The following is a 26023-nucleotide window of genomic DNA, read 5'->3' as shown; positions in this document are numbered from 1 at the left end:
ATGTCTTGATTTATTCGCAGAATCGATGGAGGAGCATGAAACCCTGGTTCGGGAGGTATTGCAACGCTTTATTTGACAACTCCTCTTCGCGAAGTGTATTATCAAAATGCTGTTTTCATCAGTCCTCCATAGATCATCTAGGCTATCGGATCCTCAATCCCGATGGCTTGGAGATGGATCCAGCAAAAAATAGCCGCAGTCCTTCAATGGCCTGCCCCCCACCAATATCAGAAAAGAATTGCAACTCCTTCCTTGGTTTTGCTAATTTCTACCGCGGACTTTATACCCCCAATTTGCTGAACTGGCCTCCTTCCACTCACGCACTTTGCAGACGCGACCAAAGGCAAGGATTTTACAAGCCACTGTAAGCCCGAGCTCCTCCCTTGGCCCCAGGAATGCCAATCGGCTGCCTAACGCTTAGTAATCAGCTTTCACCGAACAACTCCACTTTGAAACACCCCCTAATTCTCGACCTCCCTTCGTTGTTCACGCGGATGCTGCCGGACAAGGCTCGGGCGAGCCCTCTTGCAGAAAAAAAAAAAAATAAAGATGGTAGACTTGTTCCGCGGCAGGCTTACTTATCCAAAAAAAAAGTTTCTGGCCCTGAGCTCAACTGGACCGTGGGGATAAGGAGACTGCTGCTATCAAGGTGGCTCTATGCACCTTTACCACTGGCTTGAGGGGCTAAACACCCCTTTCCAGGTTTGGTCCGATCACAAGAACTTCTGGGCCGCCTCTCTCCACCCTCAAAATGTCTCGCAAAACAACCACGCTTGGGCTGATTTTTTTCTCCCGCCGGCCTCTTCACAGCTCATTTTTTCCTGGAAAAACCAATTAAACTGGCCAGATGCGCTGCCCCGCCTCCCAGGGAGGGGATAAGTTTTCTTCGCTACTGGATATCCTCGGGCGCACCGCGGCTCTCCCTCCCAGCTGGGTTTGGCTGTCACCGTCTCAGACTCCTCCGTGATCTCCTCCCCTTCGCCTCGCCTCCGGTATCGTGCTCCCCCCCTTCCTACGGGAACCTCGGGAGGCGGGCTCCGAGAACTGCTCAAGGAGGGAAGGGAGATCCCCAGCTACGCTTTTGGAGGGTGGCATGCTTTGGAAACGCGGGGGTGTTGGTACGCGCTCCTCCCCCCTTCGCGCAGGCAGGTTCTCCGGCTCGCTTGGCGATGCCCGGGTCGGCAGGACATTTTGGCTTCCTCAAGACGCCTGCATTCGGCCCGCCAACAGTTCTTGGTGGCTTCCATGCTAAAAGACATTGAGGCTTATATCAAGGGGTGTTCCGCTCATGCGAGAGGCCAAATCGACCCGAAAACCCTATGGGACTTTTAAAGTCTCTCCCAGTTGCTTCCCGCCCTGGGAAATGTTTCGGGATGGATTTCATTACAGACTTGCCGGACAGTCATCAGGGAACACAGTTTTATGGGTGGTGGTGGGATCCGTTCTAAAACAAGCACATTTTATTCCCCTGCACCACCATTCCATCGGGTTCCTAAATTGGCACGTAATGTTTATCCAACATATCTATCGCCTACACTCCTCCTCACAAGCGTGGTATCCCATCATGGGCCCCACCCATTCATTTCTAAATTTTGAAGGCTTTTCCCGGACTTGTTGGGAACCACTGCTGTCGCCTGTCACTCTACCACGCCTTCAAAGTGACGGTGAATCAGAGAGGACCTAACAGAACACTAGAGCAGTACTTTCACGCTTGTTACACTAATTCGCCTACCGGCAATTAACCGCACTAATCCCATTTATGAGTACTTTTACAACAATGCCGCTCATAGTAGCAATACAGAAGACCCCTTTGAAATTGTTTCTGGTCGCTCCTTCCCACCACTGCCCCAACTGCCCACAGAGGCTTACATCCTCCAGAATTCCAGCAGTGGGATTTCATCCCTGGCTGAGGGGTGGAAGACGGTCCAGACTGCCTTTAAAGCCAAGCTGCTGACTCTCACAAAGTTTTCAGGCGGATAAACATCGCTCTGATTTCCCTTTACGCAGGTGGGGGCTTGGGTTTATTTGGTTCATTAAAAACCTTAGAGACGCATTACACAAATATTCAAAACCGCAAGAAATTCGTGGGTCCTTTTAGGATTACAAAAGTGATCAATGATGTTACTGCCTCGCTTAGGAACTGCTCTAACTCCTTGGCAATATTCATCCCGCTCTTTCAATTCCAGTTTGCTCAAGGAGGCTCCCGCTTTCCTCGATGCCTGGCACGACCGGAGATACCCCCCACCGACTATAATTGATGGACACAAGCACTAATGAAATAGACGCTATTCTGACTCTCTCGCTTTAATCGCACCGCCTTGCAATATTTGGTTTCTTGGGTGGGTATTCCTCCGTTATAATCAACGGGTCTATACAGAAAACATCGATGCCCTCTCCTTTATTTCTGGCGCTTCATCGCCTTTCCGCTTTCTGAAACCGGGGAAGGGCTCTTCTGTTAGGAGAAGCAGAATGTAAAGATCTCTAGCGGTGCTGATTCTCTCACAGTCGCTTGGCCTTGACTGAATTCCTTGGCACGGGCGACGGGCCAGAATCCGCTGCAACCACACTGTTAGAGGGCTTATCTTATGGTGCAAGATGAGCATTCCATTCCGTTCCCATGAGAACGAGACTGGGACTGGAGACACCGGGAGGGGGATGGGACAGGGGATGTTATAACCTGTAGTTTAGGCGGGAGGTCCCATTCCTGTCATGTCATGTGTGTGTGCTTTCCAGGATGTCTGAATAAACGGACTTATAATCAAAAGCCTTTTTATTTCTGCTCTTTGGAATTCCTTACACAGCCTGGTATAGTGGTTAGCATATTGGACTGCAACCGGTGGCTCTCCAGATGTTCATGGACTACAAATCCCATCAGCCCCTGGACTAGGATTTGGGAGACCCACTCTGCCATGGAAACTTGCTGGGTGATCTGGGGCCAGTCACACAGTCTCACCTACAACTCTGGCAAGTTTTTGGACGGGAGACCTCCTCCAAGGAATAGCAAGGTTGTGACACAGAGGCAGCCAATGGCAAACCATCTCTGAATGTCACTTGCCTTAAAAACACCACTGTGACTTGACAGCAAAAAACAACAAAAATAAGGATGAAATTTAATAGCTCATAGAACTGCTCCTCGTTCGTGATAGTGGTGGGGTGTTACAGTGTGCGCTAGGGGACAATTTTTTGAAAAGAACTGCTTTGCCTTTTCTTCCAGACTGCTTAAAGTTTATGGTCCCATCCAAGGTGGGGTGCTGAATCCACCATTGGGAGCAGCGCAGGGCAACACTTGCCTTGGTGGAGGGGCAAATCTGCCTGCACATGGCCACTGCAGCCCTCCCCAGGGGTGAGATGTGGTGCTGGATGCCGCACCAGCGTCTCTGCGGCCCCATCGCCACCACTGGTAATCTGGGGGCGTGGCCAGGGGAGGAGCCAACATTAGTTGACTCCCACTCCGTTATCACGCCTGTTGCATAGCAGCTGGGGCTTTCGACTGACACCCCCTTTTTGTTGACGTAAGTCCATTAAGCCCAGTGGGGGCTTTCCAGCAGTGGGAAGGCCTTGTTTGTAGCCTCCCCCCACCTCCAGGAAGCCTCCTGGGGAACAGCAGACCGGTGCGGTTGAAGCACTGCGGCCAGGCACCCAGCCCGATGGGTGGGGCTGTGTTATATATACTGTATGTGCTGTCTAGAGACTCTGAGCTAAAGCTGCACTCCTTAAGGACCCATGTACTTCAAGCTCCACAAAGGGGAGGTTACGGTTCTCCATGTGAGTTGTAAAGTGGCCTCCGTCAAAGTGTGCCAAGTGGCCACTTTTGACATCAAAATATTTACCTATTTCTATTTACTATTCTTTTAAAAGAGAACTTGAAATAATCACATGCTCCTTCAATGACTTAGTGTCCAGGTTGGTTCTCGAACTGAGCTCTCCCAGTGCTGATTCCAGGCCCTGCCTCTGAATTGCTCCAATTTGTGCTCCAATTCGGGCTAATGTAGTTTTGTTGATATTTCTTTGTTGCAGTTTACTTTGGACTGTGAGTTCTTTAACGAGGACTCAAGAACGGTACGGCTGCCTGTGACCCATCTCTTTTCATTTGGTAAGTTTAGTCAGTTGGATTTTCCAGTGCCTTTGTTGCTATGTTTCAAGAATTGTCGTTTATTGCTGGAATTAACTGAATAGGAACTAAATTTAGCAATGATTTAACAGATGGACTCATCTGTCTTGCTCCATCCATGTCTCCTCCCAGCAGGTTCTTGTTTGTTTATGTGTTTTTATTGAACTATTTTAAAATTTGAACTGTTGTAATGTGTTTATGTGCTCTGCCTTGATAGGAGGGCAGCGTAAAAATATTTAAACAAACAAAATAAAAGCAGACTTCTAACAAATTGATTATTTTCCCTGTAATCTTTTGTACTAGATCTTCTTAACAATAATTCTAACATAAGGTAATAATTTCTGCAGGGCTTTCTTCAAGCAAAATTGTATTAAACTCAACTGGCCTTATTCACAATGTTCAGCTCCAACACTTTGGTCAGGTATAAATACTGATTTCTGAAATGCATACTTTTTATGTCTAATGTAGGTAATGTTCCAGGAATACCAAGAAACTGATTACATGTTTTCTGTTTTGTTAAGGTATACCAAGCTTTTAAGCTGTATGTAGAGAGCCAGTGCCAGTCATTCAAAGGTAAATGTATTTTCTGAAATCACTACTAAAGCACTGCGCGACTAGAACATTGTGGGTTTTCCGGGCTGTATGGCTATGTTCCAGCAGTATTTTCTCCTGACATTTTGCCTGCACACAGATGCCAGCCACAGAAGCAGGTGAAACGTCAGGAGAAAATACTACTGGAAAATGGGCATACAGCCAGGGAAACCCACAACATCCTAGTGATTCTGGCCGTGAAAGACTTCGGCAACACACTACAGGACGTTCTTTCTTCTTATCTGGGTTCCGCAAATTGTCTAGTGTTTGTTGCTACCACTATTCTTCCTGCATTATTCATTTTGAAACATCAGTTGTAGCCTGGCTTCCCAATGGATTACACTTGGTTGACATTATTACATGCCACTGCATCAAATGTGTATTTTTCATTTGCTCATGCATTCTGGGAGATTGGATGTTCCGCATGATTTACCAGTAAAGCTGAAATTTGCTGATTGAAAATTGAGAAGAGCATATGCCATAGTGGGGGCTAATCTTGCATTCTTCCATTTTGACATAAAATCATTCAGAGCTTTCTTTTTCCCTCTGTAGGTCAGTTTTACTTTTTCATTTCAGGTGCTTTAAATGTCCGTTTAAACAAAGTTAATCTTGGTGGATCAGTGCCAAACAACAGCTCAGGTCTCTGCAATGCACAGGTCCACGTTTATATTGTAGAAGTTGTGTGAGATGGCAGGTGACAAGCTCCTGTTTCGAGTTTTCCAAGTCCCGTTGCAGGAACCCAAATCTGATCTGCCCTCTTAGATTTAGCAAATTTAATGAACTTGCTTAAAGAAGAAGCTTGCCTGGACTTAATCTCAGAGAGGCAAATCAGCTGATTTGGTGATGAGGGTAGGCTGAAAGTCATTGTAGCCCACAACACAACTGAACATTTTGTTCAATTGTTAAATAACGACAAAAAAGTAGCAATAGGACCTGGAAGCGAATATTGGATTAGTGACCTAGTCTGTCTTGGGTAAGGGTTTTGGGACTTAACATCGGAAGCACTTTTCAGAAGTGGACCTTTCGACATATTCATTTATGCTAGGAGACATATTTACTTTCATTCTTTATTATTTTATAAACAGACAGGATTGAGAGGCTAGGAATCTAGCTCTCTTACCAGTCTGTTCAAGGGGAAGGCAGCTGGTTAGTGTAGTCATGGCACTGAAGTGGGCCACATTGTGTATTTGAAAGCTATGGGAAAGATGGGTAGCCCAATCCAATGAGGGGAGGGCAAACCGGCTGATGCTGCCTGGAAGTCCTCTGGAGGCGGTGCGTCGGTGTGGCAGTGGCAGCATCCCTGGCTGCTGGGAGCATTTGGATTGTGTACTGTAATTCTCTGTGAGGGTGCGTCAATGCATTGGCCTCCTCCTCCGACGGAGGGGGCAAAGGCACTGGCAGTTGAGCGCCCCTCAGCTCTGCAATGCCACAACCAGGAAATGGCCACCATCCCAGAGGAACACTGGTGTCCAATTGAATGCCAGCACAGAGAGGGACGGGGTGCGGTGGGGTATTCCCAAGGATGGAATGCGGTGGCCACGCAAGTTTTAGCTGCCTACCCATGCTGCCTGGAAGTCCTCTGGAGGCGGTGCGTCGGTGTGGCAGTGGCAGCATCCCTGGCTGCTGGGAGCATTTGGATTGTGTACTGTAATTCTCTGTATTGTAATTCTAAAAGGGTGGGAAAACTGAACCGCTTTTACAATCAAAAGTAGTCTGGCAGTTGCTGGCATTTTTTCCATTCTGAACTCACACACACAATCTGAAAGGACTGTTTCAGAGAATAGTCCTGTTGGTCTGCCCTAGATTCTGAACCAGCAGCACCTAAGAGACCAACAAGATTTTTGGGATATAACATTTTGAAAATCAAAGCTTTCATCATTAGGTGGTGAAAAGGTAGCTTGACTCTCAGGTGCTCGTACTCTGAAAATCTTGTTGGTTTCTTAGATTTGAGTTCAGTAGCACCTATCTGTGAAGAAACACTATCTTCCTATCTCACTTCCTCATGAAGTTACAGTTGTATAAAGTTGATCTTAAACATCTACAGTTTACTTTCCCTTCCCAGTAAAATACACCTGTTTTAAAATCTCTGTTTTGCATCTTGTTAACTTTAAGGCAAACAAGGGTACTCAAGGTTGTTTTACCAAGGAAGGGCAAGGTGTACCTCAAACTCCCTCACAATTTACCTCCGAAGTGGCTAGCTATGAATAGTACCAAGCACTGGCAAGCCAGTAAATAAATATTTCTTGATCTCACCTTTTCTTGGTGACATGATTGGATAGCGGGGGAGTCGGAGGTTGTCTTCAGTTAATTCCCAAATCTGTATATCCTGTGTTGACTGTGTTTTGAAGATGGCCTGTTTCCTGTCCAAAAATTGCCTCCTCATGACAAATGGCAAAATCAATGCAGAACACACCAAAGAGAGTAATTAGAAAACATGTAAATTTTGAGTAATCCCTAGGGTGAATAAGGTGCCTACTTTTTTTAATCTGCTTTTATTGGATAAAATGATTTTTAATTTACATGTACAAAGGATGATTGCACAATGTGTATCTATACACACACCGGCATGTGTCAGTCAAATCACTGGATTCAGGTATCTTTTTGGTGGAACGTCTTGTTCATACTGTAGACAATAGGATATTCAAAGTGGACCTTTATTTCTGTGTTTTGCTGTTCACATGGATTAAACTACTCACTCAGGTTGAATGCTTTGTTCCTTAATGACAGTTACTAGGTTATCAGTTCATTACTTGTTCTTCTGTTTCTTCTTGTCCTCTTATCCTTTGCTGGTTCAGATTGGCTTTTACATCACTCTAAAGGTCAGACCCTGTCTCTGTGGGTAGATTTGTGTGTCAAAGTTCTTCACTTGATTATTGCAACTTGTGCACGTGGAAGCTTGGGAATGTGAACTGAAATCTCCAGTTCATGCTATTTGAGACTGATAGTCTTATCCTTGTTTGCAAACCATGTTTATAGGTGTCGTGAGTTTGCTGGCCCGCCTGTAAACTTGTAGGCTTTAAATGACCACCTAAACTGAATCTATAACTCCATCACGAGTTGGCAGTCACCTGTGGTTTTAGTTTATGGGAGTGATCTACTTCTGTCACTTTCTCTTTGATTGACTCCTTTTCAACTTTTCTATGCATCCAGAAGTAGAGTACACGATATCCCACATCTTAACACTTTTCCATGCTATCTTCTGAGCCAGCGTGGTGCCGTGGTTAAGAGCAACGAACTCTAATCTGGAAAACCAGGTTCAGTTTACCCCTCTTCCTTATGAAGTCTGCTGGGTGACTTTGAGCCAGTCACAGTTATTTCAGAATTCTCCCAGTTCATCCAGAGTCAGGCAATGGCAAACCACATCTGAATGTCTCTTGCCTTGAAAGCAGGTGCATATTCACTGACTCCCCCTGGGCGCTGCACCCCCCACAGCTTTACTCCATGGGTGCAGTTGCCCCTCCCAAGTCCCACAGACTGGGGCACAGCTGCAGGGGTGTGTGTGTCAGTATGTCCCCCAAGAAGTGGTGCCCAGGGCGCTATCCCCCTTATGTCCCCTTGCTACGCCAGTGCTTGAAAACGTTACATGGTCACCATAAGTTAACTGTGACTTGATGATGCACACACACAAACACATACACTATCTTAATCACCATTTTATGTGGATTATGAGAAAAGTAGCTTAAAAACAAAATTCGGATAAAACATTTATCAATAGTACTACTTGAACAAAAGTAATGTTGGCAACTTGAGAAGTGCACAAAGAGGAGGAGGAGTAGTTTGGATTTATATCCCTTTTTCTCCTATAAGGAGACTTAAAGTGGCTTACAGACTCCTTTACCATCCTCTCCCCACAACTGACACCTTGGGGCTGAAAGAGTTCGGAGAGAACTGTGACTAGCCCAATGTCATCCAGCAGGTTTTGTATGTAGGAGTGGGGAAACAAATCCAGCTCACGGGGTAAGAGTCCGTTGCTCAGATGGAAGAGTGGGGAATCAAACTTGGTTCTCCAGTTTAGAGTCCACCTGCTCTTAACCACTTCATGACGCTGCTCTTAACCACAATACCATGGTGGCTCTCAAAAGGCCGAGAACTAACATTACTGCAGCATAAAGTGTTTTAGCCCAGCAGCATCAGATCCACAGGACCAGGCTGGGAAGGAGTTAGGAGGCTGTGCCTGCAAGTGCAGGAAAAGGGGAAAATGAGTCGCATTGACCGAGTGGCTCTGTGCAGTCCCCATATTGAGCACTTGTAACACAGCAGAATTTTAAAATAACAAAAGCATGATCACTCCTAAGAGTTCGCTTTTCTCAGTGAATTTATTTTGAATAGCTTGCTTTCAATAGTTGCAGTAGCAAAGTATTTGTTGTTATTCCAGTTTAGCTAATGGGTGGCCAGCCTAGAACTCTGTCCCATTGTGTTTTTTATTTGCCTTTTTTTCCAGAAAGAAAGCCTAGTGTATACCGACTTCATATCCCCTGGTCACATGAGGACTCCCTAACTTTGTCCCAGTAAGGATGTCTCATTGTTTCATGTTTCTTCGGTACTGAAAAACGCAATATTATAAGGTCAGAAGCAGTGCTGGACAAATTAGTGAATGGCTCTCAGAGAGGCTGTTTTATTAGCAACATTCAAAGGTCAGAGAGGTAGCTGTCTCATCCCACCCCAGATGATCCTCCAAAATTGCTAAATAAGCCATGGGAAACTTACAAATCCAACTGGATGTATATCAGCTCCAGGAATGAGGGAAATAGGGAAATAGAATGTGGTGTAGAGGGAAAAGATTTTAGCCCTTGTTACCCCATTGTTCTGTCCTAATACAGATTGTCCCCACCCACTCTCAGGAGATCCTTGTGCAAATATTCCAGGATCTCTCCTGGTTTGGCTTTCATACACTTCATATATTATTAGTATATCCTGTGGGCTTGTGAATGGATTAAATGTGCAGTGGCATTAAACAATCCAGCATGAAAATATTTGGGGAAGCACTTTGCTTACAGAAGGCACCAGATTTAATCCCTGGCATTTCCAATTAAAAGGATCAAGTAGCAGGATATATTAAAGATCTCCAGACCTCAAAGAGCCACTTCCGGTGGACCAAGGATCCTCAGCCTTGTTGAACCGCGGGACATTTTGGGAATTTTAAAAATGGATAGTGTGTACCCACAACAAGATGACTGCCATCGTGAGCTAGGAGTTTCCATGACAGAGGCAGCTATTTCCAAATGAGTGCTTCCTACAGACACAAAGGAAATTATTTGGACTCTTCTAAAGTACTTCCTATTTCAGTGGTATAGAGAAAAGTCAGGACTGACTCTTAGGGTTAGAGAGGAGATTCTCTGGGAGAGGAACAAGTGGGCATCAGGAGATAAATTCATGGGCACATGGTAGCATTAGATAGGTGTTTCAGATATCGATCTCTTTATCGACTATGAATTTAATTGATTAGATGAGCAGTGTTGACGGATTTCTTTCTTTCTTTATTCATTTATTCAGTTTCTCTTCTGCCCTATCCCAACACATCAGGCTCAAGGAAACTTCCAACAATTTCTCAACCATAAAAACATATCATAAAGTTAAAATCTTAATTAATAAAAATTGATGGCACTAAGAAAACCAAAGACCAATCAAAAGAAGGCAGGCCAAATTAAATTCTAGTAGAAAAAAAATAGAGCAAATTAATATGAATGGATGATATGAAAGAGGAGAGGGAAACAGGGGAAATGGAGGCCAGTAGATGGAAACCAACACTGTCCTCAACCATAGATGTGGCAGAACAAATCAATCTTGTAAACTCTTTGGGGATTGCATCAGTTCCCACGGGGCCCGCATCTCATGAGAGAGAGAGAGAGTTCCATGAGGCCAGAGCCAGAACAGGAAAGTTCTTGCTGAGATTGAGGATAGCCGGATGCTTTTCAGACCAAAGACCAAATGCTCTTTTGGCGGGGGAGGGGAGCTGGTATATTGAGAGAGGCTGTCCTGCAGATACAAGAGTCCCAGTCCATTATGGGCTTTATTTATTTATTTTATTTATTTATACTTTAGGCTTATATACCGCCCCGTCCCCGAAGGGCTCTGGGCGGTGCCCGAAGGGTCATAGGTCATAACCAAAACCTTGAACCTGATTCAGTACTCCACCCAGAGCCAATGCAGCTGGCAAAGCATTGGTTGAATGTGTGCCTGCCGTGGAGTCCCTGTATATTTCCTGATATTTCCTGAGCCACTTGAGAATGTTCTGGATTTCCATTTGTATTCCATTGGATGTACATTATCTTCAGAGTAATGTGTGTTGTTTGTTGTTACAAAACCATGGCAGGGTCCCATCAACAACTGAGATTTCTGCAAAACTGCATGTTGCCCAACCTGAAAATGACACAACAGTTCCAGTGTTGAATATTTATTCATCTTCAGATTGTCAATATGAAGTAAGTCATCAAAACATTAGCTTTTCCCTTTTCTCCCTCTCTGCAACCAGAGTGCATAATTTCAGTATCTTACTGAGAAATTAGTGAAGGACTTTGCAGACTTTCATTGATGAATGGCCACTGAATTGAGGCTTCATCTTTACTAAATCTGAAATTTTTGCTAATACAAAAAATTTTGGTGTTATGTTTAAAAGATTCTTTTAAAAAATACATTATTGTTTTTTTTACTGTGTGTATGTTGAATTAGGTAACCATCAAGACCTCTTTTCTACAAGTTCTTGGCCAGGTAGGAATATTTCGTTTAATTTATTATGTTTATTTATTATCAAGATTACACTGAAAAGATTCAAGCTCAGTACTGTATATACTGGCGTATAAGACTACTTTTGAACCCTGGGAAATCATCTGTAAAGTGTGGGGTCGTCTTATACGCCAGGTACTCTTATATGGCGAGTATATCCCAAACTCTATATTTTAACTGGAAAAGTCTTATACACCCAGTCGTCTTATACGCCGGTATATACGGTAATTAATATAGCTTGGATCCCACCTAGAATTTCTATAGGCGGGTGGTTTTCACTGATTTCTCCTTCCTGCAGGAGGCTTCTTATGCCTCACGAGCTATTATTGGTGTGTGTGTGTGTGTGTGTGTGTGTGTGTGTGTGTGTGTGTGTGTGTGTGTGTGTGTGTGTGTGTGTGTGTGTGTGTGTGTGTGTGTGTGTGTGTGTCTTCATCCCTCTGGATCAGCATCTGGGGGAATCATAAAAAATCCATGAGGAAGGGGGGTATCAGCAACAATTACTGCCCTTCTCCATAGGCAGAATATTCCAGGTGGATTCAAACATCTTTTTAAATTAATTAATTGTGGTCATAGGAAGTGATCCATCCATGCATATATCCCTCCCTGACAATATATGGATATGCTTATTTTGTACCATGTTATTCCTTTGATGAATAAGAATTCAGAAAGTTGTTCTTTGTGATTACAAAGAGGACCTAGACTTTTCTGAGTTGATAATGTCAGACTTCTGCTATTTGTGACAGCTTTTCAGCAAGCTTTCATGGCTACAGCGATAAGCTAAATCAGACTCAAATTATTTTATTTTTGGCCATGCTGGCAGGTGCTGATGTGATTTGTAGTCCATGAACATCTGGAGAGCCACAGGTTGCAGACCCCTGTTCTAAAATGTTGAGAGCTTGAGAATATTCCGGTCCAAGGTGTTCTAAAGATACAACAGTTGCTCATGTACATAATTTTGTTATGTTGTTTCCAGAATAGCCTTTTCTGAAATTTATTCATGAGTGTATACATTATTATTTTTATTATTCTTCACTGGATTACTGTATTAGATTGCTGCTCCCTGGACTCAGCGCTGTTTACATCATGAATCCTCCATACAGTGAATTAATTAAATTATCATACAACAGTATATTACAACAGTATTCCATCATAGTGCCATTAAATTATGTAAAATATAACATTCAGCAAGGATGGGAAGAAACAGTTTCACTCATATATGATCCAGTCAATCTTAACATCACCAGGAAATGTGAGGGGAGAGGGAGGCCAGCTAGCGGTGGAAAAATGCCACCATGATTTCAACTGTAGATCTGATGGAACAGTTCTGTCCTATGTGCCCTGTGGGTTGTATTGGCTCTTTGCCTCTTGTTTACCTGCCACTGTGGAATCGAGAAATAGAAGAAAAAATTGACCTCCATGCAGTGGCACTCTAGGAATTTTCCCGAGTCTCTATGGTAGATCAGAGAAACTAGAAGTAGCACACTAGAGCATCTCCTGGAAGTTACGTCACATCCTCACCTGACTCATCTTTCTCTGCTCACCACCTTTAAGCCTGCCAGTATTTCCAGAGACATTGTTAAGAATCTTACTGTAGGCCTTTAGAGTAGGGTCTTCATAGCCCAGACATAAACACTGTCAAATTCCACCTCTGTCTTTTCAAATTTCTTTTTTGGGCAACTATATTTCAATAGTTTCCTGAAACCCCAAAACTACTGCAAACTACCCAAGAAACTGCTACCTTCCAATTCCCTTCACTGGTGGGGATATATATATATATTTATACAGCTGAATGGGGTTGAGGAGAAACCATAGATCAGGGGTAGGGAACCTGCGGCTCTCCAGATGTTCAGGAACTACAATTCCCATCAGCCCCTACCAGCATGGCCAATTGGCCATGCTGACAGAGGCTGATGGGAATTGTAGTTCCTGAACATCTGGAGAGCCGCAGGTTCCCTACCCCTGCCATAGATGATACTACCTTGGAAACTGGATGTGTCATGAGGATCCAAATCTAAATTCGCAATTGAAAGTGTTGTTGAAAATATTGACTGGGATTCATTAAGCTTGCTGTAATCAGTAACTATGGATAATTTAACTATCAAGCAGTGTAAATGTTAAAACTTTTGAGTTAAGTCATTGGTGTTAATTAGTTTCGCTTGTCTACATGTAGTTTAAATTCTTGACGTTAAACAAAATCACAAACTGTGTAAAGGTTCCTTGTTTCAGAAGTGTATTAGATATATGAAGCTTAAACAGCAGCTTTGTTAAGAACCACAAGTCTGAAGCTTGCTTGGTGGTTTGGAATTAAGTGCTTGATTGGTTCCTCAGCTCCTGGCCATTGGCAACTGAATTTTATAAAGATTTCTGAATTGTGGTTTCTGAAGATTCTGTAATTACCAGGGTACAGACATTAAAACGTTTTCCTCTGCCGGGCCTGGTGGGACGGGGTGAGGGAAGAAGGAGGAGGGGTGTGGGGGCGATTTTTCTCACCCCACCTGACCCGAACGGCGTCCGCCTGGGGCGCCAGTTCCCACCCCGCCCCATGGTATCTACGCCTATGGGTTAAATACGTGCCACTTTAGTACTCCAAGGCTGCATTCTGAAACCTGGACTCTCATGAGATTCACTAGCAAGTCAATTAAAAATTCAGATTATCTACACTCCTCTTTGGATATGTCACCACATGTGTATATGTTGGGATCTGATGGATATTGACTGCATAGTTTTTTCAGAGTTCCTCCTCATAGGAATGTTAATAGCAATGGGTTAAGAACAGGGGATTGGAACCTGCTGCTCCATTGTGCTAATAAGAAGCCTGTGTTGTTACGGCAGGGCTCAGCCGTTAGCAGAACAGGGTAGTAGGATCCAACCCAAAGGTCTTAACAGAGTGCAGGAATACATGGCTAGTTGTTTCAGCTTTTGCCAGATAAGGAGTGGGAAGTCTGTTAATTGCTGCTACTTAACACTGATTTGGAAACATTCTCGAGTCAATTTAGGATAATTAGCCATAGTAGCAAATGGCATCAAATTATTCAGGATGATAAAAGCCCTACAAAGTCCAAAAAGCTGAAAGGATATCTGAGAATAGGGTAAGTCAGCACCAGAAGGGCAGATGAAATTCAGTGAGTTTGTTCCAGATATTTTAGGTTGGGAGAAGAAATCTTAGCTTTAATTTAAAAAACCAGCCCTGCACAAATTGTGCAGCCTCAGCTTCCTTCCCTGCCTTGCTTCCTACTTGGGATTGCACAAATGAGAGGGTGCCTTTGGTTTCTAGCAGGCCATTTGGTGTGCTTTGTTCAACTTGGTGGATCACAGCTAACGTGCACCTCTTTTAAATCAATGTCTGATGTTACAATTCTGAATGCGCTGTGATCATAAACTGTTGGCCATGTTTAATCACAGCCTGAAAGCTGCTGATCCTGCTGCGTTGCTGGCAGATTCATTGATAAACAGGAAACGCTGCCACTTCCCCACCTCACATGGGACTTCTCGTGCGCAAGTTCATATATGCGTGCGCAAGTTCATATCCAAGCGTCTACATGTGCTTTATGAATATCATATCTTCTAACTCCAGTATATAAACCTGAAGACAAAAGTGGGCTGCTTTTAATTTTAAAAAGTATAGCAGCCTCTTGTGGATTGGTTAAAGGTTTTGTTAGCTGAGCTAATCTCAATCTTGGCACATCCATGAATTTGCTGTATAGATGTGAGCAAGCCGGTATGTCTTAGTCTAAGCCAGGGTGGCCAACCTATGGCTCTCCAGATGTTCATGGACTACAATATCCATCAGCCCCTGCCAGCCAATTGGCCATGGTGTCAGGGGCTGATGGGAATTGTAGTCCATGAACATCTGGAGCACCATAGGTTAGCCACCCCTGGTCTAAGCCCTATGGATAGGATAAGACCTGCCTTACAGAGCTGTGAGAATTAGTGATGTATATGAAGCTCTGCTCTTCCCATGTGTAAGTACTGAATTGTTGTTCATATTATAAGTTTGGGTTGATTTTTGCATGCCCATAAAAAATCCTTGTTTTGTAGGTAATAAGGTTCCATGGTGGCAGCCTTCCTGTGTACATTATTTCTAATATTCTTCTTGCCTATGGAAGACAATTAAAGTCCCTAATCTCAACAGGTAACATTACATGAATAGATTGTTAAGCACAGGTTGACTGATGGTATAAATCTGGGGAAAAGTTCATTTTGTTGTGATCACTCAGTCATCACTCTTAAAGAATAATTCAGGGATTTGCTGTAAGGTGATTATAACTAATAGGACGCTTCTAGGAACCGAGCAGAACAAAATTGTTAAATGGTTAGAATGCAGAGTGGACATGCCCAGTTACTGATGATAGAACATATTTTAAACCATATGTGCAAAGCAAGATACAGCTTTTTCTTTTAAAAAAATGAGACTTCCGTGCAACCCAGATTAAATAAATTTCATAGTCTGATTTCATGGGGCTTTTTTGTCTGACTTGCCAAGTTGAAAGCTCATTGAAATGTGTACATGGAACTGGGAATACTTAATCACAAAGACACTTATAGTCTAAAACTGAACAGTTAGTGTCTTTTAAAATTTTCACACAACCCTTGGGCTGAAAAGCTGGAAAACATTTGATAGTGGTGGTGTTAGCATTGAACAATGCCACTATAACTTTAAATGTATTCTGACTCCGAATGTTGTTGTTTTTTAACTAATCTTTCAGGTGGGGTTGGAGGCCTCTGGTTTCAGACTGTTGCTTTTGTTCTTGGTCTTCTAGGACAGTGCTCTGATTTTGTCCCTGCCCTTACGAAAGCATCCCAACCCTACAAAGTTGAACCTCTTGTGAATATGGTGAAGCTCTTGTTGGGGTAAGCTGCTATCCAGTATTTATTTTGCTGCCGTACAACATCTTTTCAAGGGTAAAGTGATGAGTTCATTTTTTGCTTCACTGTATAACACAAACATCAAAAAATGTAAGCAACTATAATTAAGTTTCCAACAATTCACAATTAAACAGGCATTTATTCTCCCGTTTCCTCCCTCCTAGGCTTAACTGGTTTAAAGGACTCTGGGATGCATTGCTTTTGCCGGAACTGGATGCTGCTACCCTGAGCCAGCAGGATGTCTGGTTTCCTTTGGTATCCTTGATTCTCTTTATGTTTGGAACTGGCATTGCCTACTGGGGCGGCATACTTTCCATTTCATTTATAAAGCTCTTGTCGTCCTTGTGGATAGCTTTGGCCAGGTAAAAATATAGCAAGCAGCCTTGTTTTATAAGATATATACGACTAAACTGATTAAAGGAGAAAATGGTGGTGGAAGGTGCCATCAAGTCGCTGCAGACTTAGGGCGACCTCATCAGGCTTTCAAGGAAAGAGACAAAAAGGTTTGCCAATTGCTTGCCTCTACGTAGCGACCCTGGGCTCACATCCAAGTACTAACCAGGGTGAACCCTGCTCAGGTTTTGAGACCTGTGAGATTGACTGACCTAGGCCAGGGGTCTGCAACCTACGGCTCTCCAGATGTTCATGGACTACAAATCCCATCAACACCTGCCAGCATGGCCAATTGGAATTGTAGTCTATGAACATCTGGAGAGCCGCAGGTTGCCGACCCCTGGCCTAGACCATCCAGGTCAGAGCAGGGAGGAGATGCAAGGCAAAATCCATTGGAAATAACCACTGGCTGGAATTAGCTTGAGGACGGTGCTTGCTGAGTTGACTGAATGTGTCATCCAAGGGCTGGCATTTCAGGGGGTTTGTGGAACTATGGCCTATTCAATTTAACAACATAGCTGAGAGGTGTTTGGAACAAGTCCAAATAATTAGTGGAATTGGCCAGATGGCTCTTAAAAAAGCCAAGGCAAAATATAGAGAATTTTGCTATGACTTCTAATTGGAAGTTTGTGATGACCTGTCAACCTCTAATAAAAGAAAGGGAAACAAGATAAACCGAAGTGTAATTTAAATAGTCTCTCTCCCTTTTAACAATATTCTGTTAATGAGAAATATCAATGGCCACTTCTCCTATAGAAGCAAAGGTCATCTCTTCGGTATATAACAAAAAGTTTGAATCCAGTGGCACCTTGAAGACCAATCAAGTTTTATTCTTGGTATACCGTATATACTCGCGTATAAGCCAAGTTTTTCAGCCCTGTTTTAAGGCTGAAAAATGCCCCCTCAGCTTATACACGAGTCACCGCTTACCAGCCGGCTCTTCAGGCCTCTGCCAAGGCTGGGGGCATGGCTGGGACGACCTCCCTGTGGCTTGGCTTGTTGCTGCCCTCCTTGGAGGGTGAAGGGGAAACCCTGAGGCACCCTGGCTGACTGGGGTTTGTCAAACCCAGCCGGCAGGCAGAGGGAGCTCCTTATTTGGGCAGTGACATCAGGGGAGTCACTGCCCAAATAAGGAGCTCCCTCTGCCTCCTGGCTTCCCACCCTCGGCTTATACGCGAGTCAATACGTTTTCCCAGGTTTGGGCAGTAAAATTAGGTGCCCCGGCTTATACACGGGTCGGCTTATACACGAGTATATACGGTAATTTTTCATGTGCCCACATAAAGTTTGCCTAATGTTTTGTGAAAGTGAAATGTAGACAGTGAAACAAAATCAAAAAGCATGGGAAACTTTAATAAGCTCAGTGGCTTAAATAATTATTTAAAGCAGGGCTCCCCCAAGCTTTTTGAGCCTGAGAACGCATTTTGGATTCTGACGTGGCATGGTGAGCACAGCCACAAAATGGCTGCTGCGTGAGGCGGAGCCAGCCACACAATGATTGCCACAGTTTAACTTCAATAACACAGTATAGATCTAGGATTTCTGAACTATGGCAGTTCTTCAGGATGTTCGATCGACTACGCTGGCCCTGCTGCTTTGCCAACCGGTCTCCATGGTAGGGGCTGGATGTAAATCATAGTCCATGAACACCTGGAAGGCCATGAAGTTGGAGATTTGTTCAGGGTTGTTCGCTATGGAGGCTCCTGATGTTCATGGACTACAATTCCCATCAACCCCTGCCAGCATGTCCAATTGCCATGCTGGCAGGGGCTGATAGGAATTGTAGTCCACGAACATCTGGAGCACCATAGGTTGGCTACCCCTGGTATAGATTCTTGTGTTGTGGTGGCTTTTGCCCTTCGGGGATAGGGCGGTATACTAAATTTAATAAATAATCTATATATATAAAAAGCTAACAGTGACTTTGTTAGTCATGCCCTAACGCTGAAATGGCTGAATTCGATCGCCTCTGGGCCTGCACATGACATCCCTCCCTGTTGCGGCGGCAGGTAATCGGACCTTCAAATTGCCAAAAGTCCATACCTGAGCCGGGTAAAACATCTTTTTCCTGATGCACCAGGCCATGAAGCTGGTTGTGTTTAACTGTCACCCTTAGAATGTTCGTGCAGCCTGTCTGTGGCCTGAGGGCTTGCGTATGCCCTTAGAATGTTCACTTTTGAGATGGGCAGAGATGAGCAGCAGCAAAACAGTAAAATAGGTAATACGAAAGTTAGGTAATAATGAAAGTGGAAGTGTAACGAGCACCCACTTTGCCATGTGAGGCGCTTCAGGTGGGGTTCCCCCCCCCTCACATGCAGGTAACTTTCTACTCTCTGTGCCTCACCCACTGCTACCACACAACACACATCCAGCTCATCCACACAACACCTCACTCTGCCCTCCCTCACATCCAACCATCACTTACCTAATTCTAATTTCACCTTTATATCTCGCTTACATCTCTCTTTTACTTAAAAGCGAGCTGGAGCTCTGCCTCTTTCTTCTAGAGGGACAACTTTAATGTAGGGGCAAACCAACACTATCAGCTCCGCTTCTTTTGCACATGACCCTTTAAGAACCCAGGGAGCTGGCCTCGATCTGAGCGCCTCACCACCCTGCCTCTGCTGCCTGACTCGCAGATAGCAGCCTCCTTGCCCCAGTTCTGCCTTACCCAAGCCAGGACTCAGCAAGGTCGAATCCAGCCTCATGGATTACGGGATTCCATTTCGGCTAATAAAGTTCCCCATGGTGGAATGGAAAGGCTACTCCCTTATACTAAAAAAAAGACACCACCATATAACAATGTGAATTGAAAAGGGAAAGAGGGATTCCATTTGACCACCCCAAAAGGCTATGCTGGGGATCATTGGACCTGCATGGACATCTGTGAGGGTTGCGGACTGTGATGAGAAGGACAATTGCCACAGCAACGCATGGCCGGGCCCACTAGTAATAATAATAATTTTAAAAAATTCTGCACCACCAATCAGAAGCCTCGCTGGGCGGATGCATTACCTAGACCCACCCGCTTTTTGAAAACTCTTAGGTGCTAGAGAAGATTCAGTTGGTAACGTGCTGCCCATACGCACCCCATTGGATACACCTGATTTAAAGCTAGATTTGATTATTTGGTCAGTTTTCATTTGTGAATGCAGAGCTGGGGAGACTCATTTTACAACTTTTCCATGTTTCAGTGAGCTTGTTTGAATTAGTGCTTATGTACTTAAATTGAGTGTTGATAGCTGGGTTTCTCTTAGCATTGGGAACTTTATTCTCAGCCTGACCATTGCTAGACTGAGTTCCCTTTATCTTCGTTCCATATTGAAGCGAGTCATTTCAATCAAGTTTAAACATGTCATAAAAGACTCCTATCCTCAAGAGGTCAGCCATTTATAGTATCGAAAGAGCTTAACCATCGTAGACCTCCAGTTGCTGACCTTTATTTACTCACTACAGGATGTTTAAATTGCTTTTTATTGTTCTGCTCTTTTATTTTTAAGATTAGATATCATCTGAAGGCTCAGGATGGCCCGTTGATTTAATTTTCCATTTTAGTCCTGGGAAAATGATAGCAAGTTTCTACACCTTCACAGAATTCCCCCACAATTATCTCTGTCTTTTTTCTTTAATGCTTTCAAGTCACAGCCAACTTATGGTGACTCCATAGGGGTCCATTCCCTTAAAAAAATTGAATGGAAACAATTTGAAAATACAGTTTACAGATAACACATTATGACTCAATGTCCCTCCCTATTGCATGCATCTATGACGAATGCTCTATTTTTGTTTATATAAAGGTCAGAAATATTTGGTTCATAAGAGGCTTTTCGAAGTAAAAGTTAAAATGGTTTTATTTGTCTCCTTTGAGGGGAATGTAAAGGTCAGGTTAATAAAATGTCATAACATGAATGTGGCGTGTGGCAGAAAAACAGATATGAAGACCTTATGGCAGCTTTTCTTCAGTTGGAGAAGTTAAGGAACAGATACACACCTTCCTGTAAAGCAGCCTGGGATGATCACACTTTTCACTAGAGCTATTTCCTGTTCAACACAGGCAGCCCAATCCAAAGGGAGGTGTAGAGCGGTGGGTCAGGGATGTTTTCATGGCATGGTGCTCTGCAAGCTGGCTCCACCACCTGAAAGTGCTCCATTTGGGAACACTGACTTACGCCACATTTTTTGGTGGCCCAGGTCAGCTGCCAGCATAGGCAGAAAGTCCTTTAGAAGTCTACCAAAGTCCGCTCTACCCCCAGGAATGCCTCCCCCACCTGCTTCCATGCTGGTGGAGGCCTGCACAGTGGTAAGTTCCTTAGCTCCAGCACAACCCTCCACTGCTTCCAATATGTCACCTCCACCTCCACCACCACCACCACCCCTTGTTCCTTGGGACCACCCTCTCAATACTATAACTGTTTTCCTTTATAACTGGTTGTGGATCCTTAAAGCCTCAGTCCACACATCGCACTGAGCCATAGTTAAAGAAGCTTAGCTGTGGATTGGTCTGATGTTTGAATTAACAAACTGTAAATTGTAGTCAGCTGGCAAAGCAGAGAATCTTGTGAAAAAATAGTTTCAAACAGGTTTGTCGACCATAGTTTGTTTTGTCTGTTGTTCAGTATGAACTCTGAATTCATGGCAAGTATACGTGTGAACATATAAAAGAAAAGTAGTAAAGACTTCTAAACTTTAGTTTTCCTTTTTCCTCCAAATATGGACTATGGCTAAACTGTGAGTTAACCAAATCATGGTTTGATACAATGTTTGAAACTATCCATTATGCTTTGCAGTGTAATAAGTGTATTATTTTTCAGGAATTTAAACTTTTTTTCTGTCTGTTTCATGTTTGCCAGACCTTCTGGATTTTCCACAGATGAAAAACTTATTACTCGAAGAAGATTGTGCATAGCAGCTTTCATGATTTTCCTTGGATGGACCACCTGTGGAGCGTTGGCTATAGTAATTACTTACTTCCATTATATCTTCAAGGTATTTACCCAAATGATTGCTTATAGTGAATCAACATTTGAATAAATATTGATATTTTTTACTACAAGCAAGGGTTAGCCATTCTTCTCCATTGCTAGATTAGAGTGAGGGAGATAGAGCAGGCCTCTTCTACCTCTGCGCCAATCAGCCCTCTACATGTAGGAGAATGTGAGCATAGGGCATAAGATCCCTTGTGAATAGCCCTATGTATTTATTTCTTGAATTTATACCCCACTCTCCCTGTCTTTCATGTCCCATAGACCTCCCGTCAAACAGACTCAGTGAGTACAAAACTGAAGGGCGGGGGCCAGTCAAAATGGATCAGACCCAGTTGCTCCTCTCAACTCTAGGCCTGGCAGAACAGCTCTGCGGAACTGGGATAGGTCCCACAGGGCCCTGGTCTCTACTAGTCTAAGGCTTGTTTTCTATACTTTTGTGGTTAACATGTCTTGTGAGCTATCCAGTTCACAGGTGCATCTTAGTTTTCCGTTTTAGATATATATTCTAGATAAGCTAGCTTCTGCAGTTAATGTTTTCTGCACATCCCACTCTTTGCCCATTTGACCTCCTAATATTAGTCTATTTAGCTTTTTCTATAAAGCAAGAAAGAGGAAAAAATGCAATTTACCTCTAACATACTAGGTTATAGGAATACATATAAATCCATATTTCATGCTTAAATGATATAGATACTGAAAAAGCCACATACTAAACTATAGGACTACATATAAAACCATATTTCATTCTTAATGATATACATTGAAAAAGCAATATTTCTTTATTTATCACATGGTTCTTACGCTTGAGGTGGCATTGTCACAAGAACACATGTTGCTTTGCCTAATCTTTATATGCTATTTCATCTCAGTAAAAATATATCCTTGAAAAAAATGCTGAACTCAAGTTTGTTTCTTTTATTAAAATATGCATTGAAAGAATCCATTATTGTTCCTCATTCTGAACGTTGAACTACAGATTTTCCTAAAATTCATGATCTGTTTGAATTGAAACAAGCTTCTTTGCTCTTCGATAGGCTTGTTTCTATTCTTAAGTTTTTTTGAGCTTTCAATCTCTTTACACCAGCATGAAGGGGCTGTACTGGATTTTTAAAATACTTTTACAAAATTTTATTCTTAACATTCTAAATAAAAGATAGGATACTTGTTTAAATGCTTGATAAGTTTCCCCCTTTTATTACCTTCTCAAATTTCTGTTTTTTTTCCATTCCTGCTTATCCATTCCTGCCCCAATTTTTTTTTGAAAAAGACCTGCACATCTCCATATTCATAGGAGATTTGTTTGTAGCCAAAGGCATTGTTTGTAGCCAAAGGCTACATTGTTTGTAGCCAAAGGCCCCAGTAATTAAAATATACCGTTATAAACAATATACAACAATAAATTCAATAAAACAATAAAACATTATATAAGAAAGATAAAACAGCCATAACTTCTTACTGAGGTATGACATCTGGATGTCCAGTTCCTTACAAATGTATACATTATTTCTTTGTAGAAGTAAAATTAGAGCAGATTTTTTTGCAACCGCGGCAAACAAAGACATCTTATAGGTGATTATGGAGTTGGCATCTGGTAGGAGAAAAACCAGTTTGTTAGAGGCTGAAGGTAAATTTTGACCCCCAAAGCCATTTTGTTATAAATTTAATCTTTGGCTGTGACACTTACACCAGAAAAGGAAGATGTGAGACTGGTCTTCTTTGGACAGCTGTATAATATCAGTATACAGAAATGCTGGCCAGCGATAAGACCAACGGCCCCTGCACATCTCTTAATCTTGACACCCTGTTGCGTGAAACTAGCAGTTGTGTCTTATCGTTGTCTGCTATGATTCCTCTGTCTCCCTTCCCTCTCAGTCTGAAATGATAGTTCAGTCTTCATTGTGCTTCTGGTGTTTTTACAGGTTATTAAGCTACAATCCAGTGTAAGAGCAGAACTAAGTGTCCTTAATATGGTAAGTTTTTTAGGTGCCTGCTTTAATATTTGTTGCAAGAGAATACTGGATTTATCTTGGATTTATCTTGCCTGCAGTATGTTCTTGGAGCTCCTGAGCGCAGCAAATTGCCTGTTTTAAGTTAAAGATGTCAGAAAACTGTTGCCGTATCCTTGTAGGCCAGCCAGAACCACATTCCCAGAAGAGTCTGCTGAAGCTGTTTCAGGGATGTCACTGTTCTTGGTTGGGGAAGGTTGTGGAGGAAATATCTTAATTAATCGAGCCCCCTGGGGAAGAGGCGGCCTATAAGTTTGAAATATAAATAAATACAATAAATAAATAATTTCCTTTGGGTATCAGTATACCCCTTTAATTTCCCATCTAACCAATCTGAGCTTCTCTCCCAGGCATATACCTTCTGGGAATTCTTTGGCTTTTTCTCTGGATGGCTGCCATGTAGATGGGAAAGTTTGGATTTTCCCTGCCTTAGGGGCCATTTCTCCCCCTTTATAAACTGGCAATTGAATATCATTATAAGATAGTAACAGTCTGTGCATTAGATTCTCACTGTGATTTTTTTAACATGGGAACTTTAGCTCGGGTTCTAAGCTTTCCAGATAGGAACTATTCTTCTAGGGCCTGTGCCTCTCCAGATAGTTCCTGAACTACTATTCCCATCAGCCCCACCCAGCATGGCCAATTGGCCATGCTGGTAGGGGCTGATGGGAATTGTAGTTCCTGAACATCTGGAGAGCCGCAGGTTCCCTACCCCTGCTCTAGCCCCTCTTGTAGAGAGATGCCTTTCCCATTACATCTGTGCAATGAAAGGAGCTAGAGGCTTTTAAAAAAATGAAAGCTGTAAATTTAAAGACCCTGTTACAATATATGATATTTAATTGATGATTTAAAAAAAAACACCAATTGAAGAAAGTCCTGCTGATACGTGTGAGGGTGGCTGCTATTAGGGGACTGGGCCATGGAAACCTGTAGTGTAGAAGGTCTGTTGCCATCGGGCTACATCAACAATTAGCAGCAGTAGCCCCAAGGAAACAGGCAAGCCTATCCCTGTGAGGAAAACACCCTTGTGCGTCTTCATAAGGACCTGAAGTTGTGACAGAATTGGCATCGTGATGTCACTAATGGAAGAGGACCAAGTAGTAGACACAGGATGTTCTGCCAACAGCATTAGAAAAACAGAAACTTTTTAAAATTAACGGTCTTTTTTAAACTGAAAATATTCTCTGTCATTAATGAGAAGGACATCTCTAAATGTATGCTTGTTTTCATATTTACACCCCTAAAACACTTGGAGCAGATTTCCGATAATTCTCATAAAGACGTGGGAAAGAACTGTGGATTGACAGATGGCATTTCAGAAGCCACAAAACCACCCATCAGCAATGCCGCTGTTGACAAAATTGCAGATAGTCTGAAGATGCATTTCACAGTCCTCAACATGCTCACGTGGATCGTCGTGCTCAGTTGCCCATCATTAATTTACTGGTTAAAAAATCTCAGGTAACTGTTTTCAGTTTTTCACGTATTTATTAGAAAAGACACCCATTCTAGTTTGCACTTAATTCTGCTCTCTGCTTTTGCTTGTTTCGTTTATTTATTTACTACACGTGTCATAGGTAAAAGTAGTCCCCTGTCCAAGCACCAGGTCATTACTGACCCATGGGGTTGTCATGATAGATAAAAAAGAAAGGTTCACAAAAGGGTCATTTCAAGTTAGCAGAAGTTTGTCAAACAGCAAGGGAGACTGTCAGTCTAGGACCAAACTACAGTTAACCTTTAACATGATTGGTGAGTTCAACTGTGACTCTAGACCAGTGGTGGAGAACCTATGGCACTCCAGATGTTCATGGACTATAATTCCCATCAGCCCCTAGCAGGGGCTGATGGGAATTGTAGTCCACGAACGTCTGGAGTGCCATAGGCTCACCACCACGGCTCTAGACCAATGACAGGCTGTTGCCTGGCTGGGGGAAAAGTATCCTGCATTGTATTGAATATGCTAAGTTCAGAGAGAGAGAGAGAGTCTGAGTTGAGAGTGTTTAGTTCAGTGTGTGTTCAACTTTGTTCTTGCTGAAGAGTTCTGTATAGTATTATATTCTTGTATAGCATAGACTTGTGTAATCTTGCAACTGCTAAAGTAAAACCTTCCTATGGAAAGAACATCTTGCGTGGAGAGTATTATTTTCCAAGTATGATAGGAGGCTGCAGTGAGTGCAAGAAGACTATTATCCTTCTCACCTTACCAGAGTGACTCCGCTTTGAACTCTGCTGATAGGGGTGATGTTGCCTCATATGGTTTGCTAGCGTGTTTCGCCATTGCCTTCCCCAGTCATCTACACTTCCACCCCCAGCAGGCTGGGTACTCCTTTTACTGACCTCGGAAGGGC

The 26023-nt window shown here is 43.1% G+C and overlaps 1 protein-coding gene across 1 annotated transcript in view; it reads left to right on the top strand.

The window, feature by feature from the left end:
- PGAP1 (post-GPI attachment to proteins inositol deacylase 1) overlaps positions 1–26023 on the top strand; it is a 70420-nt gene that overhangs the window by 39179 nt on the left and 5218 nt on the right. Inside the window, exons 14-25 of the mRNA XM_048486768.1 lie at positions 4018–4093; positions 4459–4532; positions 4633–4684; positions 9144–9210; positions 11016–11124; positions 11372–11410; positions 15464–15557; positions 16186–16276; positions 16456–16653; positions 21535–21670; positions 23589–23639; positions 24934–25136. Of these exons, the coding sequence (XP_048342725.1) occupies positions 4018–4093; positions 4459–4532; positions 4633–4684; positions 9144–9210; positions 11016–11124; positions 11372–11410; positions 15464–15557; positions 16186–16276; positions 16456–16653; positions 21535–21670; positions 23589–23639; positions 24934–25136 (1190 nt within the window). The remainder of the gene's footprint in view (positions 1–4017; positions 4094–4458; positions 4533–4632; positions 4685–9143; positions 9211–11015; positions 11125–11371; positions 11411–15463; positions 15558–16185; positions 16277–16455; positions 16654–21534; positions 21671–23588; positions 23640–24933; positions 25137–26023) is intronic.

The sequence above is a fragment of the Sphaerodactylus townsendi genome, linkage group LG02 (assembly GCF_021028975.2).
Source record: "Sphaerodactylus townsendi isolate TG3544 linkage group LG02, MPM_Stown_v2.3, whole genome shotgun sequence".
NCBI lineage: Eukaryota > Metazoa > Chordata > Lepidosauria > Squamata > Sphaerodactylidae > Sphaerodactylus > Sphaerodactylus townsendi.
Note: the sequence above shows the minus strand (reverse complement) of the source record. Positions and strands in the feature narration are given on the sequence as shown.